Source organism: Engraulis encrasicolus, chromosome 4 (assembly GCF_034702125.1).
Source record: "Engraulis encrasicolus isolate BLACKSEA-1 chromosome 4, IST_EnEncr_1.0, whole genome shotgun sequence".
Taxonomy (NCBI): domain Eukaryota; kingdom Metazoa; phylum Chordata; class Actinopteri; order Clupeiformes; family Engraulidae; genus Engraulis; species Engraulis encrasicolus.
Window position 1 is genome coordinate 29927146 of NC_085860.1, and position 17950 is coordinate 29945095.

General features: G+C 47.4%; 1 protein-coding gene across 1 annotated transcript in view; it reads right to left on the reverse strand.

Moving 5' to 3' along the window:
- The window catches only part of LOC134447591 (A disintegrin and metalloproteinase with thrombospondin motifs 20), a 158820-nt gene extending 141272 nt beyond the window's left edge, over positions 1–17548 (reverse strand). The window contains exons 1-3 of the mRNA XM_063197114.1: positions 17133–17548; positions 16559–16911; positions 10802–10991 (exon numbers count right to left, since the gene is read on the reverse strand). Of these exons, the coding sequence (XP_063053184.1) occupies positions 10802–10991; positions 16559–16911; positions 17133–17223 (634 nt within the window). The 5' untranslated portion in view covers positions 17224–17548. The remainder of the gene's footprint in view (positions 1–10801; positions 10992–16558; positions 16912–17132) is intronic.
- Positions 17549–17950: the final 402 nt, after the last annotated feature.

Here is a 17950-nt window from a genome sequence, read left to right on the forward strand (position 1 = left end):
TGGGTATGAAACCATAAACCTTTGGAGAGCTTTCTCACTAAGCCTTTTGGCTCACCGCTTATGACAAACACTGTCTGTGTATGCACACAAATGCAGACACATAAACAAGCACACAAGGTGAGAAGCACACACACACACGCAGGCACGCATGCGCACGCACACACGCACGCACGCACGCACGCACGCACACACACACACACACACACACACACACACACACACACACACACACACACACACACACACACACACACACATACACACACACACATAAATAAACATGCCACCAACACCACCATGAAAACAAGGTCAGGCGATTGAGGTGGCCTGGCGAGTTGGCTGGCGTCAGGCCCCCTTTTGTGAGTGGCAGGTACCCCCCTCACCTGTCAGCACCTGTCCTGTCAGCTCCCCAAGTTTCTGCCCCCGTGACCCCCCAGCAGTGGGGGATGGAGTCACTACTGTATATGTGTCCGCCTGCTTGCCTGCCTGCCTGGCTGTCTGGCTGTCTCACTGCCTGGCTGGACTGGTATATCTGGCATACAGGGAATTTCCCCGGTGGGCCAACAGTCCTTAGGGGCCAATGCTGTTGTCTTTTATTTTCTTGTTTTGTTTTGGGGGTTTTTCTTCCCCCTTAAAGACTGGCCCACCATTTGGACAGGGCAGCCCCATTGATCCATTTTCAATATAGACAATGTGCCGAGCCATCAATGGGCCTATCTAAGTTTCCAATGGGGAATTGTATTGCAAACAAATAAGTGGATAACTTAGTAGGCAACGATGTTGTTTCGAGAAACGCACCCCTGCCTGCCTGCCTGCCTGCCTGCCTGACTGCCTGGTCAACATAGCCAGACAGTGGACACAGCCACTTGCCTACGCTCCCTCACTCCACAAGCAGAAAGCGGCAGAAAATAGACGCTGGATGGAATGGAATGTGTCACTGGAATCCCCACCACCACAATATCCCAGGACATGCACACACGGCACACGGCTCTGTCCAGCAACACTGGCGGAGCATGTGGCAGCCCCCTTGGATAATGGTTGTGAGTGTGTGTGTGTTTGTGTGTGTGTGTGTGTGTGTGTGTGTGTGTGTGTGTGTGTGTGTGTGTGTGTGTGTGTGTGTGTGTGTGTGTGTGTGTGTGTGTGTGTGTGTGTGTGTGCGTGCGTACGTGCGTGCGTGCGTGCGTATGGATAATGTTACATATTGTGTATGTCGTTCAAAATGGACCATCAGATGATTTTTGTATTTATATACAAGGGTGGCGGGGGAGGAGAGGAGGGGGGTTGAGACACTGATGCTGCATTGAACACACATGCTGTAATGGACTTAAACTTTATTTTCCTGATGTGCTCATGTAGAAGAAATGGGACGACCACTGCGTGGTTCAAAGTGAGCCATCCATCCAGTCATGTTTTAGGGGTTGGGGTTTATGTATGGGGAGCATGGGTTACTGGCTGCGTAATAAGCACATGGCGTAATTGCATTCTTGCAGTCACTTGACTTTGTTGCTATCGTGCTGCCGTGTGCAGTATATATGGGGCTACTGACAGCTTTGGCTGGGCCCAGGACAAAGTCATCTGAAAGCCCCCCCACTCAATATTACACAATGCAATGATTACCCAATTTCGCGTCCCCTCTCTCCTGGGCCTGGGACAACTAACCCCTTTGTCAACCCCTCTGTCAGAGGATATAGAACGCAGGTGTAGACCTCCAGGGGGAACCAGATGATGATTCCCATGATGCTCAGCTCAGTGTGCCATTTGCTCACAAGCACCATACGTATAGCAAGCAGGTACACACAGTACAAAAAATGCAGCCGTAATTCCACTTGGAGTAGTCTGGGAGCAAATACACTCTAGAAAATGTTAAATCTACTCTCAAAGTCCTGAATCAACACAGCAAAATGTACTGAGTACAGTATAGACCTCCAGGAGGAAAAAGGTCATGACTCCCATGATGCATTGCCCCATGCCATCATGCTCACATCATGCCACATGTTCACAGGCACCATGTACTGTATGTTATACATAACCTCGTTGTTTTACATTGGATCCAAGTCAAACACTGTATTTCATATAGTATATATAGCTTACATTGTCTCAGGCTCACACAGACACACACACATAGACACACACAGGCACATACACACAGGGTGCACATATGCGCGCGCACACAGACACACACACACATACACACACACGCAAACACACACACACACACACACACACACACACACATACACACACACACACGCACACACACAAACTTTTCCATCAGAAACTAATTCGGAGCAGGCAGCCTTATAGTGAAGTTCCATATGTCTTGGCTGGGGCTGAGATATAGCTGCATGAGTTGTTGAGCTAGGCCCAAGTGGACAAAGTGGAATTCATGTAAGATTCTCAAACAGTGATATGAACACAAAACATAAAAAATCACAAAGACTGAGATGCAATAAAATGTATCCCTTATTTCCATTTTTTAAGTGTGTGATTCTTCTGTTTCATGTCACTGCCTCTGCACAATATCCTTGAGACTGGAGTGAGATACCTGGATGAGTGGCTGAGATAGGCCTGAGTGGACAAAGTGGCTGCTGGGGTCTGAGGGGAGTGGGCTAGTGGGGGGGAGGGGAGGGGAGTGGGCCGATTCCCAGGGTGGCAGTGGTGGTGGTGGTGGTGGTGGTGGTAGTGGTGGTAGTGGGGTAGGCTAGCAGGCAAGCAGGCAAGGGTGGCGGTGGACACTGGCCAGTGGAAACACCCACCACAGCTCTGCCAAGAGGCCAATCTCTCTCTCTCTCTCTCTCTCTCTCTCTCTCTCTCTCTCTCTCTCTCTCTCTCTCTCTCTCTCTCTCTGTCTCTCTCTCTCTCGCTCTCTCAAGGCACAGATAAAAACCATTGAGAGAGAGGGGTGTCCGCACCTCACACGAACACCCGCACGTAATCACCAACCGTCGAACACACAATCACACTCCCACACACATACTGTACATGCACACAGACTCTCGCTCTCACACCCACATGTGAACACACACCAACAAGCACGCACACACACACACACACACACACACACACACACACACATACACACACACACACACACACACACACACACACACACACACACACACACACACACACACACACACACACACACACACACACACACACACACACACACACACACACACACACACACACACACACACACACCATGGCCATGGCACACCGGTAATATGGTTGTGAAAAGGGGGAACAGAGCAGAGAATTGATGAGGTGCTGAGACATCATATGGAGCCCAGTGATACCCATGGGGCCCTGCACCTCACGTGGCCTAGCATTGCAGCGCACCGCACCGCACCGGGGAGAAGAAACATGCAGCAAACTTATCTGAACGATTAGCGACTATCAATCACTCTCCAGTCCGCAGTGCCTGCCAGTCTCCACAGCAATTTAGCACATCAGGGGGACGGACTAGCGTGGGACCTGCATGGGGGAAATAACTTACACTTGGGCTTATGTGACACCCGATTTACAGCGCGTCACGTTTAACGTCAAATAGACTGGTAATATGTGGGGGCCATTTGCTATTCTAGAAAGACTACAAGTTTCTGGAGATTTTTTTTTTAATGTGAGTAAAAAACAGACAGACATTTCATTTAGTAGGCTATTCGTGCTAGCGGTTGTTTTGTAAACAAATGTCATTGATTTGTAGTAAAAGGACAGAAAGTGGGTTAAACCAATATTGCCCACAGCTGCTGCCTGGGGGAGAATGGGGCTGAGCTCACAATCATGCAATCATGCAGCCCAATGAGTGATCGCAGACAAAGCGGGAGAATCAAAGTTGCCGCCAGCGGGCCGGCGCATCCTTTTCACCCACATGAAAGGGCTCGCTGGCGGGCGGCAATTGGCCGACTCAGTCGTGGGTCGGACGACATGAGAGGGCATTTTTCCATGTAAACGAACCCATTGATGCCGGTGGCCAAAAAGAGGGACAACTGTAACACCCCACCGACCCACCCACCCACCTCTCCCTCACAAACACTGGGTGTGCTGGTTCTGGAGCTGCTGAGCTGAGAGAACTTGGACTTGGAGAGAGCCAACAACTGACACAAGAGGCCATGCTAAAGCAGCCGCTACTGTGGCCTCCCAGTGCCAGCCCACCTCCCGTCTCCATGTTCAGCAGCTTTCGGAACATCTCATTACCGTTTGCACGCACGCACAGCACACACTCTATGCGTGTGCAAGCAAAGCAAAAGCAAGAAAAGGAGAGCAAAAAAAAATCGGGATTGAACAGAGGAAAGAATTCACCCCTATGCTCAGCTACCCCCATTTGATTATCTGCGTTTCAGAATGACATGATGATCCGCGTGCCAGCCAGCCAGTCAGAGGATAAATAACCCCCAACAAGCCAGCTACATTAAGGCCCGTGGATCAGGGCTTTCAACCTGACGGCCCGTCGTCTCTCTACAGCAGACAGCTTTTTTTTTTCTTTTTTCTTTTTTTTTCTTCATAAAAAGACCCATGCTGGCACAATGTGTGTGTGCTGCTGCTCCTGCTCTTAAAAAACCTTAATCGCCCTCTCAACACGTCGTGAGCAAACACTTATCAAAAGCGGTAAGTGCTGAGAAAAAACAACCACCCAAGACGTCGTCTAGAGGTGCATGCCTGCCGTCGGGGTAGCTGCCGAACCATGGTAAATGACCCTGAAGCGAGAGAGAGAGAGAGAGAGAGAGAGAGAGAGAGAGAGAGAGAGAGAGAGAGAGAGAGAGAGAGACCTGATCCAACATTTTCATGTCTACCCAAAACCAAAAAAAAAAAAAAGAAGAAGAAGCAGACCTGGCTCAGAGTCAAGAGCTGGCCTCCACCCACTGTTGTAATTTGCATGGACATTGTCTCGCAGGAAGGAATATTTCCACAGATATTATTGACGTCGACCCCATCCAACAGCACACACAAGAGAAAAGCGTTTTCCCACCATCTTCCTGGGACTCCCATTCCCACGGCCTTGATTTACATATTAAAGGCTCCTTGTTGTCACACGGAGCGAAAATTAAAACAAAAAACCACGGAGGCAAACCCAATAGGTGTGAGATGATCCATTTCTTAATCATTTGAATTTTGGCCTAGAAATGCCCCCCTTTGCACCACTTCGGTGAGTTTTTACTAAAAGAAAAAAGGGAATTACTTCTGGCGGGCACTGGGAGGTTTTGCTTCAGTGCTCACTGGGTTGGAGTTGGTTGTTGTTGGGATTGTGTTGGGGAGGGGGCATGGAGTGTTGACATGGAGGAGCCAAGCAGCATGAAGTTGGCACGAGTCCCCATAGTACCACTCCGCCAAGCCTCTGATCACAGGGGCATGAATAACTTTTGCTTTTAAACGTTGTTATTCACTGGATGTTTTTGGGGTCTCTAACGGAGAATCATTCTGCACTATGTAGTAGCTCCATGTCCATTTTCGACATCTTAATCCAATTCATACTTTCGGTGTCTTTTCTATAATAATCTTCCCGCAATTTTGGATACAAGTGGACCTGTTTTCATGTGATTTGTATGTATTATGTGTGTGCCATCATGGTCATCGTAGAGTACGTAGTAGAGTAACTTTATTGATCCCCGAGGGGAAATTCAGGAGTCAAGTAGCTTTCATAAATACACATAATGCCCATATGGACATTTAAAGACACATATAACACAGGTAATAGTCAGGGAGAGGAAAAATAAAAAATAAAGAAAAAATAAAAAGGCAATGTTTGCCTTTTTATTTTCCTTTAGTTTATTTTTTTTATTTTCCCCTCCCTGACTATTACCTGTGTTGTATGTGTCTTTAAATGTCCATGTGGGCATTATGTGCATTTATGTAAGCTACTTGATGTTAGCATAGTATGTACCATAGCATGTACCAATGACCTCAGCATGAAGGCTATCTCTATTAGCACATTTCTCCTTTTGAAGGATGTCATCTATCACAAGCTTTAGTGCCTACAAGATGTCTAGTCCACTAAACACAACAATAGTTACATCTCAGTCTTATTATCCCGTCATGACAGATAAGCAACTTAAGCTCCGGTCTCCTTAAGAGCGTTCAGGAAGAGATGAGCAATGCACAGTTACAAAACAATTTTTCACGGTTCAACGTCTTTCAGCAACGCACCGCAGATGACAGCGCTCCGAGGTAAACGGGCTAACTCCTCTGCTAAAAGACTAGCCGTGTCAAGAAGAACACACAGAGAGACAAGAAGGACGGCCCATACCTCACACTTGGCCCCCCAACCTTCCTGTCTGTGACGTGAAGTGAAGCTCACACTAGGCTCATCAGATTCCTCTCACATAGCTAAGGGCAAGTCTGCAGCAAAATCCTTCGAAAGGATTCAAAATCCTTCGCCGGATGCAAAATGCTGTTTGATACATTGTAATGTGACTATGCATGCACACTACATACATCACAAACCATACTAACGTTTGGGGCATCAAAATGAGCATTAGTCAACATGGACAAACACAGGAGTTAAGAGACACAGAAACACTGTTTATGTCCAAATCCTGAAACTAGCACTTTGAAGTGCTATTCCTTTTGTAGGTTGCTATGCCGTTTGTAGGTTTTTAACGTGGATATTGAGTAACACATCTGTTTCAGAACAGTGCCCTTTATAAAATCACTTCCTACCATACAATGGTGAGAGAGACACTGAGCATTTTTAAGACATATTCAGGTTCTCCCTCTCTAAATAACTAAATATAATACGGTAAAAACCTTGTATGGCCACACTCTGTTAAATGTCATCTTCTCTCCTGCGTCAAGACATCACAAGTGCTGGAGGGGCATGCTGGGGAGGCTGGGTAATATGAGCCCGCATAACTTAAACACAAGCCTTATCTTCCGTCCGACGGATATCTTTTTTAGGGAGATACACATTCTGTTTGTGTGCTGTGCAGCCCCCCTTGACAAAACAGGCCTCTTTTCATCCCTTGCCTTGTTTAAAAGGGGCTCTCTCTGAAGAGAAGGGTTGGAGAAAGAAGAAAAAAAGAGGGGAAGACTTCTTCCACCACCATCCACCCCCTTCTTCCTTTTCGAATGGAGTAGTAACACAAATATCTTTCAGTGGCACACAGTGGCAAGCTCCTGACTGGGCCATTGAGGGCACTTCTGTGCTGTTCCGATGAACTGGGACATTTGGCAGATTGAGCTGGCACCTCCCCTCCAGTGACCAAACGCCCAACACCCACCTCCCCACCTTCTCAGCCTTTCCCTTCGTCTCCAAAAAACTGAGAAGCTCCCATCCCAACACCTCCACGGTCTTCCCTTTCGCCTCTCTCTCTCTCTGTCTCTCTTTCTCTCTGTCTCTCTCTCTCTCTCTCTCTCTCTCTCTCTCTCTCTCTCTCTCTCTCTCTCTCTCACACTCTCTCTCTCTCTCAATCTCTTTCTTTCTCTCTCTCTATCTCTCTCTCTCTAGCTCTCTCTCTCTCTGTCTCTGCAATCAAACTCCAGCGGGGCAACTTTGATTTAAGACAAGCCTCCTCTTTCAGCAGCAAAGGGGATGGTGGTGTTTGGGCGGGGGCCACATAAAGGGTGGATAGCACAGCAGAGACCCTGAGATCGCGATCCTTGACAAAGGAGGCTTTTATGCTCGCCATGTTCCCACTGATCAGTACCTGGGGACTGGCCAGAGGTGAGCCGAGTCATTCTCCTTGAACTCTTGAGGCCTCTCCAGCGTCCAGTGACCTCAGGAGAATGTGGTGTGGTGAGGAGCGGAGTTGGGAGAGGGGCAGGCGGCTTAGAGCTCCTCCAAGCCCCTCCAAGCCCCTCCAAGCACCAAGCGCCAAGCTTAAAGAGCTGCTGTCGCTGTGTGGAAGCTGTGGGTGAAAGGGCCCTTCTGAATGAAGTGAGGCGGAGGCTAAAGCATTGCAATGCACACACTACACAGAGTATCCCCTCCCGCCTGGAGAGGAATTCCCTGGCGGGGACCGGCGCGGCTCTCCCAGAAGAGGGGACAGCAGCATGTAAATCAGCTCCTCTCATCTCCTCGGGTGGTCCCGAGTCCGGCGACTAACACACAAAGGCACGCAATGCACAGTGGCAAATGTCCTTGCTAGGAGCAAGCGCTGGGCTGCACCGCACACAAGAGCCCATTCCCCATTGCCTGTCCTCCGTTCACCACAGAGAATGGAACCAACCACAACGCTCTCCTCTCCTCTCCTCTCCTCTCCTCTCCTCTCCTCTCCTCTCCTCTCCAAAACAAGCAACTGGAATAATTACAAGCTATTACGATGCTAGCATATCATCTAAGCAGTCGATATTCGCCACTGTGGGGGAACTACATCTAAATCATTTGGAGTTGTCTTAACAAAAAAAAGCTTTGTGTCTTTTTTGTTTGTGTTTCTCCCCCTCTTTTCCCTCTCTATCCCTGCTTCTCTCTCTCTCTCTCTCTCTCTCTCTCTCATTCGCTTGCTCTCTCCTCCTCGGCCGCCCAATAGTGCACAAAGCATTTACCCCACTGCAATTACGAGTTAAGCAGTTCCATACTCCGGGCAGACAGGCTGGATCTGACCTAGTCAGCTCAGGCCCCAGCAGCCACACGTGGAGAGCGTGCCGCCTTGTGCCCGTGCCCCGGCCGGCGCAGCCCGGAGCAAGCCACAGCGCCCGGCTCAAAGCCTACTGCCACTGCCGACTGGACAGGACTCGGCTCAACTCTGGCTGGCAGTGGGAGCAACAAGTGAGTGCCTGGGTGGCATGGCATGGCAGGCTGGCTGTGCTGCACGGAGGAACAGGGGAATGTCCTCGCTCTCTCTCGGCCACACCGGCCTGAGGGAATTAGCTGAGTGGAAACTAGATGGGGAGAATGGAAGAGAGACAGAGACACACAGACAAACAAAGAGTGAATGAGAAACACAGAGAGAGAGAGAGAGACAGAGAGAGAGAAACAGATAGACAGACAGACAGGCAGGCAGGCAGACAGACAGGAAGGCAGGCAGGCAGGCAGGCACGCTGGTAGGCAGACAGGCAGGCAGGCAGAGGGCCAGGGACAGAAAGAAAGAGAAATAAAGATGTGTAGACACACAGGAGGCCCAATACGAAACATAAGGTTTCTACTGTCATGACCAATGTATTAGGACGTAGCCCAGCAAATTTCAAGTAATATCGAAGCAATGTTGTTATGATGTAGTTAACTGCTTTTCAGCGATCACTATAAATCCAACCTGCACCAAAGGGCTTTGCAAAGAAGAAAAAATCTCATAGATACCATACATCAGATCTTGTACTTTGCAAAACACTAGAAAATCTGATAGGAAACTGAGCATTTATCGTGGTCCAAAAACAACAAAAAGACAGGAAGCAGATGTGGTGGTAGCAATCACTTGAGGCTTGTATCATAGTAAAAGTCAGTACTATTACCACTACTGTGTGTATAACGGTGTGCAAATGAAATGTTATAATGCTGAAGCATGCTGTGGTAAAAGCAGCAGGCAAGAGCCAGCCAGTGACAGTGTTTTTTGGCCAAGAGCACCGATGCTCTAGGCTGCTAGTCAGTGCACTCCCACTGCAGTCGCTCTGGTCCCTGTGCCCATCAAAGTAAATGTTTATCGCTTCATCTGCCAGAGGGGTTTATCAGATAGAGTGCGAGAGTCAGGTCTAAAACACCTACTGCCAAAGCCAGACTAGTCTCTTTTAATCCTGCGCCATTGTGTGCTTGTGGGGTGCCTTTGATGATGGATGCAGGTGTCATCCCAGTCATAGTCCTTTAACCCGAGAAGGCCACCATTTTACTTCAAGTGCCGCACTTGAAAATGGCAGTTTTTCTTCATTTATTTGCCTCTTATTAAGGAAGTGCCATTGATTTGTTTGTGTTTTCTAACAGTCGGCGCATGTGTGAGCTGTGAAATATTTGGCCAGAACATTGCTGTGTTGACAAAGAATTCTGGAGTTTGAGTGGATGAGGCCATCAGAGTTGGCAGCCAAGAAGTCCATGCATTCTAATCAGCTCCACCCACCCCCATCCCGGCCCACTGCACAGCACAGCATAGCACAGCGGCAGCATATTTCAAAAGCCTGGCCAAGACAATCAAGATGGTTTGTGCCACACACAGACTCTTGCGGCTGAATGGGGAGCATATTAAAGAGGTATCATTCCAGCAGTGTAGGTCACGTAAACCACTCGAAACGCCAGGGCCAGACAATGGCCACTACTGGGCCACAATAGGGGAGTTCAAACTACAAGCAAATCGGGCGCCTTGCACATACAAGATTTATAGCATCTTCAACAAAGGCTGCCCACAAAGATCGCAGCGAGTGATTCTTCACACTTGAGGGCACAGTGAACTTTGCTGGGTCACTTCTCCTTTTTTTGTAGGCGTCCTTCTTGTATCCCAAAAGGCCCAAGTCATAAAAATTCAAATGAAATGGGTGGTGTTCGAATACCAGAGTTAATGCCGGGCCTATCTTAAAGAGTCATTATTAACTTTTCTTCCCCAGGCAGACTTGGCGGTTTGGAACACACAGCTGTAAAATGCCACACATTCTGGAACTGATTTGCTTTCGCTCGCCTAAAGAGTTACAATAACATTTCATAATAGGGTCTGAAATTGTCTTGCTAGTCTGCCTGCCAAGAGCTGGGGAGGGGGGGGGGTGCAAGGGCTTTCTTGGTGTTTCATGCATTTCTCATTACCATTACACCAATAAATGGAACAGGGTCAAGCTATAAAAGCGGTGGTGAAAGAAATCTCGGCCTCCCGCCGCCTTTCAGAGAGACAATGACTTAAAACGGCGGGAGTTCCCACTGGGAAATACTACAGAGCCCGTTCCGGCTCCTTACCTGAGGCTGCGCAGGGTTTGGGGTCAGGGTTGGCTCCCGATGACGATGACGATGACGATGCGCTCTTCTTGGTCCTGTCGTGCCTGTACACTAGATGGGGCTTATTGTGCTCCTCCTCGTGCCCCTCTCCATCTGCTTGCATCAGAGGCTCTAAGAAGTACTCCCCATGGTGGGTCATAAACGTTCCAATCTGGACAGCAAAAAATACAGAGTGAAAAATGCATTGGAATTACTAATGGAATCGATGGCAAGCAGCCATTCCCGAAATTATACAAATGGCTAAAAGGACATGTTGTGGAAAACAATGATGGAAAAAAGCCTATCGATGTGATTCATGGAAATAATACCAATTTCATGCTATAAAAACACTGTGACAGATTTGCAGACAGGTACTTGCACAACAGATGGAACCAAGACAAGTATGGTGTTTGCGTGTGTGTCTGTGTGTGTGTGTGTGTGGGGGGGGGGGGGGGGGGGGGTGCGTGCCTGTGTGCGTGCGTGCGTGTGGAAGCATAGCAGTACGTCAAAGCTGTATTCCTGCCTTTTCCATTGCGATGACAGTCTGAATATCAGGTTCATGTGCATACCTGCCCCTAGCCTGCCAGTGATATTGTAAACTCTGGCCACTTATATTCAGATTTTAAGTGTCCCACTTCTATATCTTTCCACAATGACTTTCCATGGCCATAAAAAGTAATGGCACTGTATCAAAACCCAGAGGATCTCAATCTCATTGTGCTAAGATTGACAGCATGCATGTCAATTCCATCCTATCCATTCTGTTTGCCATGGAAAACGTAAATCTCATCATATCCCTTTTCACAATGTCAAAACTATATGTGAAACTTAATTTTCCTTCACCCCATTTCAGGAATTATACGGCCGCTGTTGCGCTGCACCGCAATGTAACATATATCGACTACAGGCTTTGTTTTACTCTCCAGGTGTCTAATAGCATCCTGGTTGACTATGAGCTGTCATTCAGGCCTGACATCCGAATGGAAAGGACAGTTAGAGGAGGAAGGAGGAGGAGGAGGAGGAGGAGGAGGAGGAGGGGATGGTCAGCGGAGGAATGCAAATATTGCGGAGCTGCCTGACAGTCCCGAAAGCTCGCTTTAGTTCGACATGAGCTCACTCCGCGTGCCACACAATGGTGTTTATGCTGTAATTTCATACGCACACTTGAACAGGATATTGCAGTTGCCTGGAATGTTATCTGTTTGAGGCTTTTCTTTCCATGGCCGCTTTGAGAACCTGACAGGGGATTGTCAGTAATGTAAATCCGGAAGGACCCCTGGAGGGTGGGAAAGATGACATAATTCTGTATGTACAGTACAAACTCCTTTTGGGATATTTTTTTCCAACCAACCCAAAACTATGGGGGTCCCTCTTCCAATGGAAGAAAACATACAGTTCTGGAGACCGTGCTGGTTCTTTAAGGGTGTGTATGTCTTGCGTGTTTCAAAGTGCTCACAAAACAAGCAATGTCAATAACTCAGTTTTCTTTGTGCTCGCGCATGGAAAAAGTAAACCCTTGAGTGGGCTCCACAAACACAAGCAGAGGTCGGTAACTTAGCCGGGTATTGAATGTGGGACATGGCACTTTTGGCACGCCATCAGAACGCTTCTGCTACAGTATATCACAAGTCATTGCCACTGCACTGAGCATCTGCATACAAGGCCATCGGTGGAAATAGCACGTCTGGAGTGTGTGTGTGTGTGTGTGTGTGTGTGTGTGTGTGTGTGTGTGTGTGTGTGTGTGTGTGTGTGTGTGTGTGTGTGTGTGTGTGTGTGTGTGTGTGTGTGTGTGTGTGGTGGAGGGGGGGTATGTATGCCAAGGTGCAGAGAGAGTCTGTCAACTGCCTGGACATTGAAAGTATCTTTCCACTTTTAGTCCGTGACAAAGACGGACGATGAACCATCAACCATTGGATTTAGGCGCCAAACATTTATTGAAGTGTGTGAAGATGTCAAGTACTATATGTAATGGCTGAACAATCTGTCATTAACGTGTCTGCGAATTACTGTATTTTACCACTACAGCTGTCAGCACATAATTCATTTTCACTGTCAGTGCTCATATATGCGGACCGCCTATGCACAATGCTCTGCTAGAGGACTCGTAAGTGTGCGCTGCGCAGTGCATTCTTGTATTATGAGGTGATATCAGCCGATGACTCAGATGTTTCCGATGGGCTGCTGTTCATCATGTAAGTGCTGAAAGTAACTCACTGGATTTTCATGAGCAGCGTTTCAGCAGTGAGGGCGTTCCAAGGGACGCTTTCGTCCAGGTCAGGACCACAGGTGCATAAAGTAAAGACGTAGCAGTACATTTATGAGGCACTGTAAGGGGTCAAAGGGCCCAGGAAGAGAGAGGGCCCAAAAATTGGGTCCTGATTATATTGTACGTAATGAGTGGGGGGGTACCCTTTTTCAAATAATTTTGTCCTGGGCCCAGCCAAAGCTGTCAGCAGCCCTAGTCGGTAGGCCTACATTAGTGCCTCCACTGCACTGAGTACCTAACGAGGGTTTTTACTTGTATTTTACTTCTACTTTATTCTACTTTATACAGCTCTGGCCACGAGTCAGAGCTCAAGCTGAGCACAGTGAACACAGAGAGCCGTACTGAACAGTAAATCTCTCCAGTCAACTGCAGCGCAAAGGTGTCTGGAGTGTAGTCTGAAGAGTCTGCACTCTACTCAGCTATACATCACAGTCCAGAGTGTATGTGTACACACACACACACACACACACACACACACACACAGACATGCACACACACACACACACACACACACACACACACACACACACACACACACACACACACACACACAGACATGCACGCACGCACACACACACACACACACACACACACACACACACACACACACACACACAGAGACACACACACAGACACACACGCAAGTCCTTGTGCGAATTCTCAGTTTCTGTACAGCCACTTGACATTTGGTCTGGGGGCCTAAGCAAACAGTGTGTACATAAGTGTTGGAGCTGAGACTGTAAGAACAACAGTACAATACGATCTCAAAACCTCTCAAGAGGGCTACACGAAGAGTTCGCTATAGCACATTACTTCTTTTCCACATTTGCGTCTTCACCTCAACTGCCACACAAAAGGCATCCCTTGTGACTGGTCATCTGTTGCCTGATTATCATCGACTTTCAAATCTCTTCGAGACTTGGTCTGACCAAGAGCATAGCAATTAACAGTTCCCTAACGGCGTGGTTAACCCGCCTCCCTTGGTTTGCTAATTGCAGTTTGCTTCCCGACAAAGTGGGAGGAGTTCCTGATTTTTTGGGTGCTCAGAAATTATATTTGTATTGCTCTTGGCCTGACTAGAGGCAACGCTGAAGGTGTTGCGTCACTAGGAGGGCACAGCCTGGCTAGGTCATCTGTGCCTCCAACGCAGACAAGACAGAGAGAGCGCGACAGGTCAACAGATCACACAGTTGTGATTTGTAGGCCGACACATCGGACTACAATACTGTAATGATCCGAGTTTACTTGATTGGTTTGATGTTGTGCGACCCTTCGCGTCTGAGGGTCCACGGATGGATTGAGCTCATCCGGAAAGGGAGAGAGAGAGAGAGAGAGAGAGAGAGAGAGAGAGAGAGAGAGAGAGAGAGAGAGAGAGAGAGAGAGAGAGAGAGAGAGATGAGTGTGATCATTAAAGCGCAGGGTTTCAGCGAGAGGTGCACGTTTACAAGCCACCAGCCTGAGGCAAGGGGAAGGGGAAGGAAGGGAAGAAAGGACACACTGTTTCCATTGTCCCACTGCCAGTTCTACAGTACTGTACATGAGTGATCGTACAGCTGGGACAGACTAAAGCACAGCACTTGACAGGTTGAAGGGATGGTGTTGGTTGTGCATCTTCTGCAGTCGCCCCCTTCCCTTTAATCAACCAATAGGAAATAACAACACTGTGCATTGTTCACTACTAAACCAATTGTGAGACCTCTTCACAGAGTAGCGGCCTGTCAAAACTATGGCATGATAAGAGTGAAGTGTGAAACAATGAATCAAATTCATATCAGTCAAATACTGATGTAACCACCAACTAATACCCAAGACTGTTTCTTTCACCTCTTTAAGCGGAATGCATGTCCTTGTGATGATTTTTAAAACAACAACAACACAGGATGTTATCCTGGGCGCATTGGCATTTCCAATTCATAGCTTTTCTCACTATGTTCTTTATCTTGAAAGATATCAATATCAACATAAATATCTAATGAAATCACTTTTAAATGAAATGCAGTTGTACAGTAGGCCTAATCAATAGTTATTACAATATAACAACGAGGTAAGTTTTTCCCATCTCCTCCTATGAGTTATTGCATAGTTATGCAAGCATTAGCTCTCTAATGTATTAACATCTGACAATGAAAACTAGACCAATGACATATGAAATATGGGTCAGGACATTCATGTTGCCTTAAAAATATCACTAATATAACTCATGCCCAATATAAACTCATGACCCCTCATGTGGAACAAAAACATAGAGTAGACGGACATGTCACAACATGCTGATTATAGAAGCATCCAAAAGTAAGCATGGCCATTGCCAACACACAGTATTGGTTTGGTAAGCTTCAATTGCCATTCTTATATCAGTGTAAAAGACGACGCGGATCCAATGCTGCTACGTATCAAGGTTCTAGTGCAAGATGTATATATGCAACATGTCTGTAATAGATAGATTAGGATGCAATGAGCATGGCATGAGTAGTCAAGGGGCATGTGAGAAGTCTGCAAAGAAATCTGTCTCATAATACATCTGCTCCCTAGAGTCACTAGCCTGGTCCTGACCATTCCCATAATACTACCATTTCAGTTCGTAGTGCGGTGCCAAGTCTCTTGGCAGAAGTACGTAGGATGGTGCGCGAGGCTATAGAGTCACTGTCTCTAAATTAGACAAATCTTAGATGTGTATCAGGCAGTGAGAAAATACAGTGTCAAGGCCTGTACTCACATCGCGTTACCAACGGGCAGTCACACTGCAGCCCCACTGGTCTGTTGCCAGCCACTGAGATTTTGTCCCAGGTCTGAGCCCTTGGCCTTATCTTACCTATGACATCATCACTCAGACACATCATATGTGTCCAGCTCTCCAATGTCCTTCTTCAGCAACATGCAGGAAGCACAACAACAACATGACTGGCCCTTGACTGGTCAACTGTGTGTGACCCAAGTTGTCACTGCTACACAACAGGTCTGACAAGTTTACATGGATTTTGAAATATGACTTTGTGGTCAGATTCATTGAAATGCCATGAGTCAGAGGAGCTAAATGTGTTTCTAGGTGAATGTTTCATTAGATGTTGCTCACTCACAGCAGTGGCAATTACCGTTAACTTGTGTCAATAGGGTTTGTGCCAACTTGGTCAACAAGCGAGTTATTTGAGACTTGTAACATTAGACCCAGGGCGCGAACTGGGCTCAGATGGCATGTTACTACTGCGTGCAGCAGGCTGTGCGGACACTGTAACGTCCGTAACTGTTTGATGACACAGGGATAAATACCGAAGAGTATATTTCGAGTCTTTGGTGTCTGACAACGGTGGGAGATGAAGTCATCTCCTTATTTTCCATCTCAGCTGTTTCAGTGTGGTGATTATAGCCAAAGTGTGGGTGGATTAAATCATTCTGCACATGGGTAATTCTCTAAACCTGCATGTAACGTCATTAGCTTTGAATGGACTGGGTGCTTCCATATGTTTGCTACTTACAAGGCCAGTGCATAGACTGAAGACTGCTTGGAATTCCGTTTTGGAGTTGACATGTCCTTTGAAGAAGCAGTGGCGCATATCGTCACTGAGATCCGCGCTGGTGTCATTGCTGTGCTCCAATCCCAAATGTGTCACTGTGTACGAGGGAGCAATAAATCCCGAATCGGCCGATAGGTTGAGATGGAACTGCTGTCCAAAGGCGTCTATTCTATAATGAGCCCTCAAACTCAAGTCCTCGTCGGCACTTCTGCGCTTCCGTTTGTAGTGCAGTTTGTGAGGGAAAGACTCTCCAAAATCGTTCACGCGGAGTGGGGTGACTATTTCATAAGATGACAGCTGTTTGATGAAACTTTCTGTAAGTGAAAAAATAATAACATGTCAGATAAAGAGAGTTGGTGCACCCGTAAATGTCCATATTCAAGTGTATTTTTTATTGTCGCAAATAAATAAATAATCTAACATACTCCAATATCTTTACTGACATCTTTCGATAGCGCCACCGCTACACCATCTGAACATTTTCACTGAATGGCCTATTTTCGGCGAGATTCTCACAAACGTTTAGCAAACTTACCTTGCTTAGGATGCAACTGGTACGTTCGAGAATTCCGGACGAGTGCTGATAGTTGACACATTAGTCCAACCAGCCAGATTGCAAACTGCATGATTTCCTAAGCGAAGAAAGCCCCGGCTCTCGCTCCGCAGAAGTACCTTCTGAAGCGGTTCTCCTCCTCCTTTCCCCGGCTTGTCAGCAGCAGCAGGTCGTAAGATCTGCGAAGGCACTCTGCACCACTACTCTTGCAAAGTGCACTGGCCTCATCGCATTGCTACGCGTGCATGAAACTGTCCCCTGTGAACGCGTAGGCCTACTATTTACAATACATTCCAAAGAAATGTTGCCTATGCGCGCTGCGTCTACGCAAGAGAGGGATCGGTGCCAAGTAAACTTTTCTTTGGCCATCTATAGGACACCCCTTACCCCCACCTCCGCTGCACTGCAAAGCCTCGCCAACATCAGACGGAGGGTACGCCCCTCAGCCGCTCGACCAATCGCAAATGTGTGTCGTCCACCGACACAGACTAATCTTGCTACAGAAAAGTTGTTTGAAGTAGGCCTAGAAATGACTGAAATTTACAAATGTTGTGGTGCGTTCTGTCAGTTGCCTCAAACCCCTCGTGTGTGTCCAGTTGTAGTAGGATGCAGTAGGCCTACGGCAGAGGTCACAAATAGCTGGAGACACCACTTCAAATGATAACGTGGACAGTTAAAAAAAGAAACGTTGTTGTGTCAGAGATAGGTCTATTCTCATAACCCGTTTAAAACATCCCTATTTTATAGCGTAGGCCTAGGCTATTTTGCACTTGACCCAAGCAGTGAGTAGGTCTATAGAG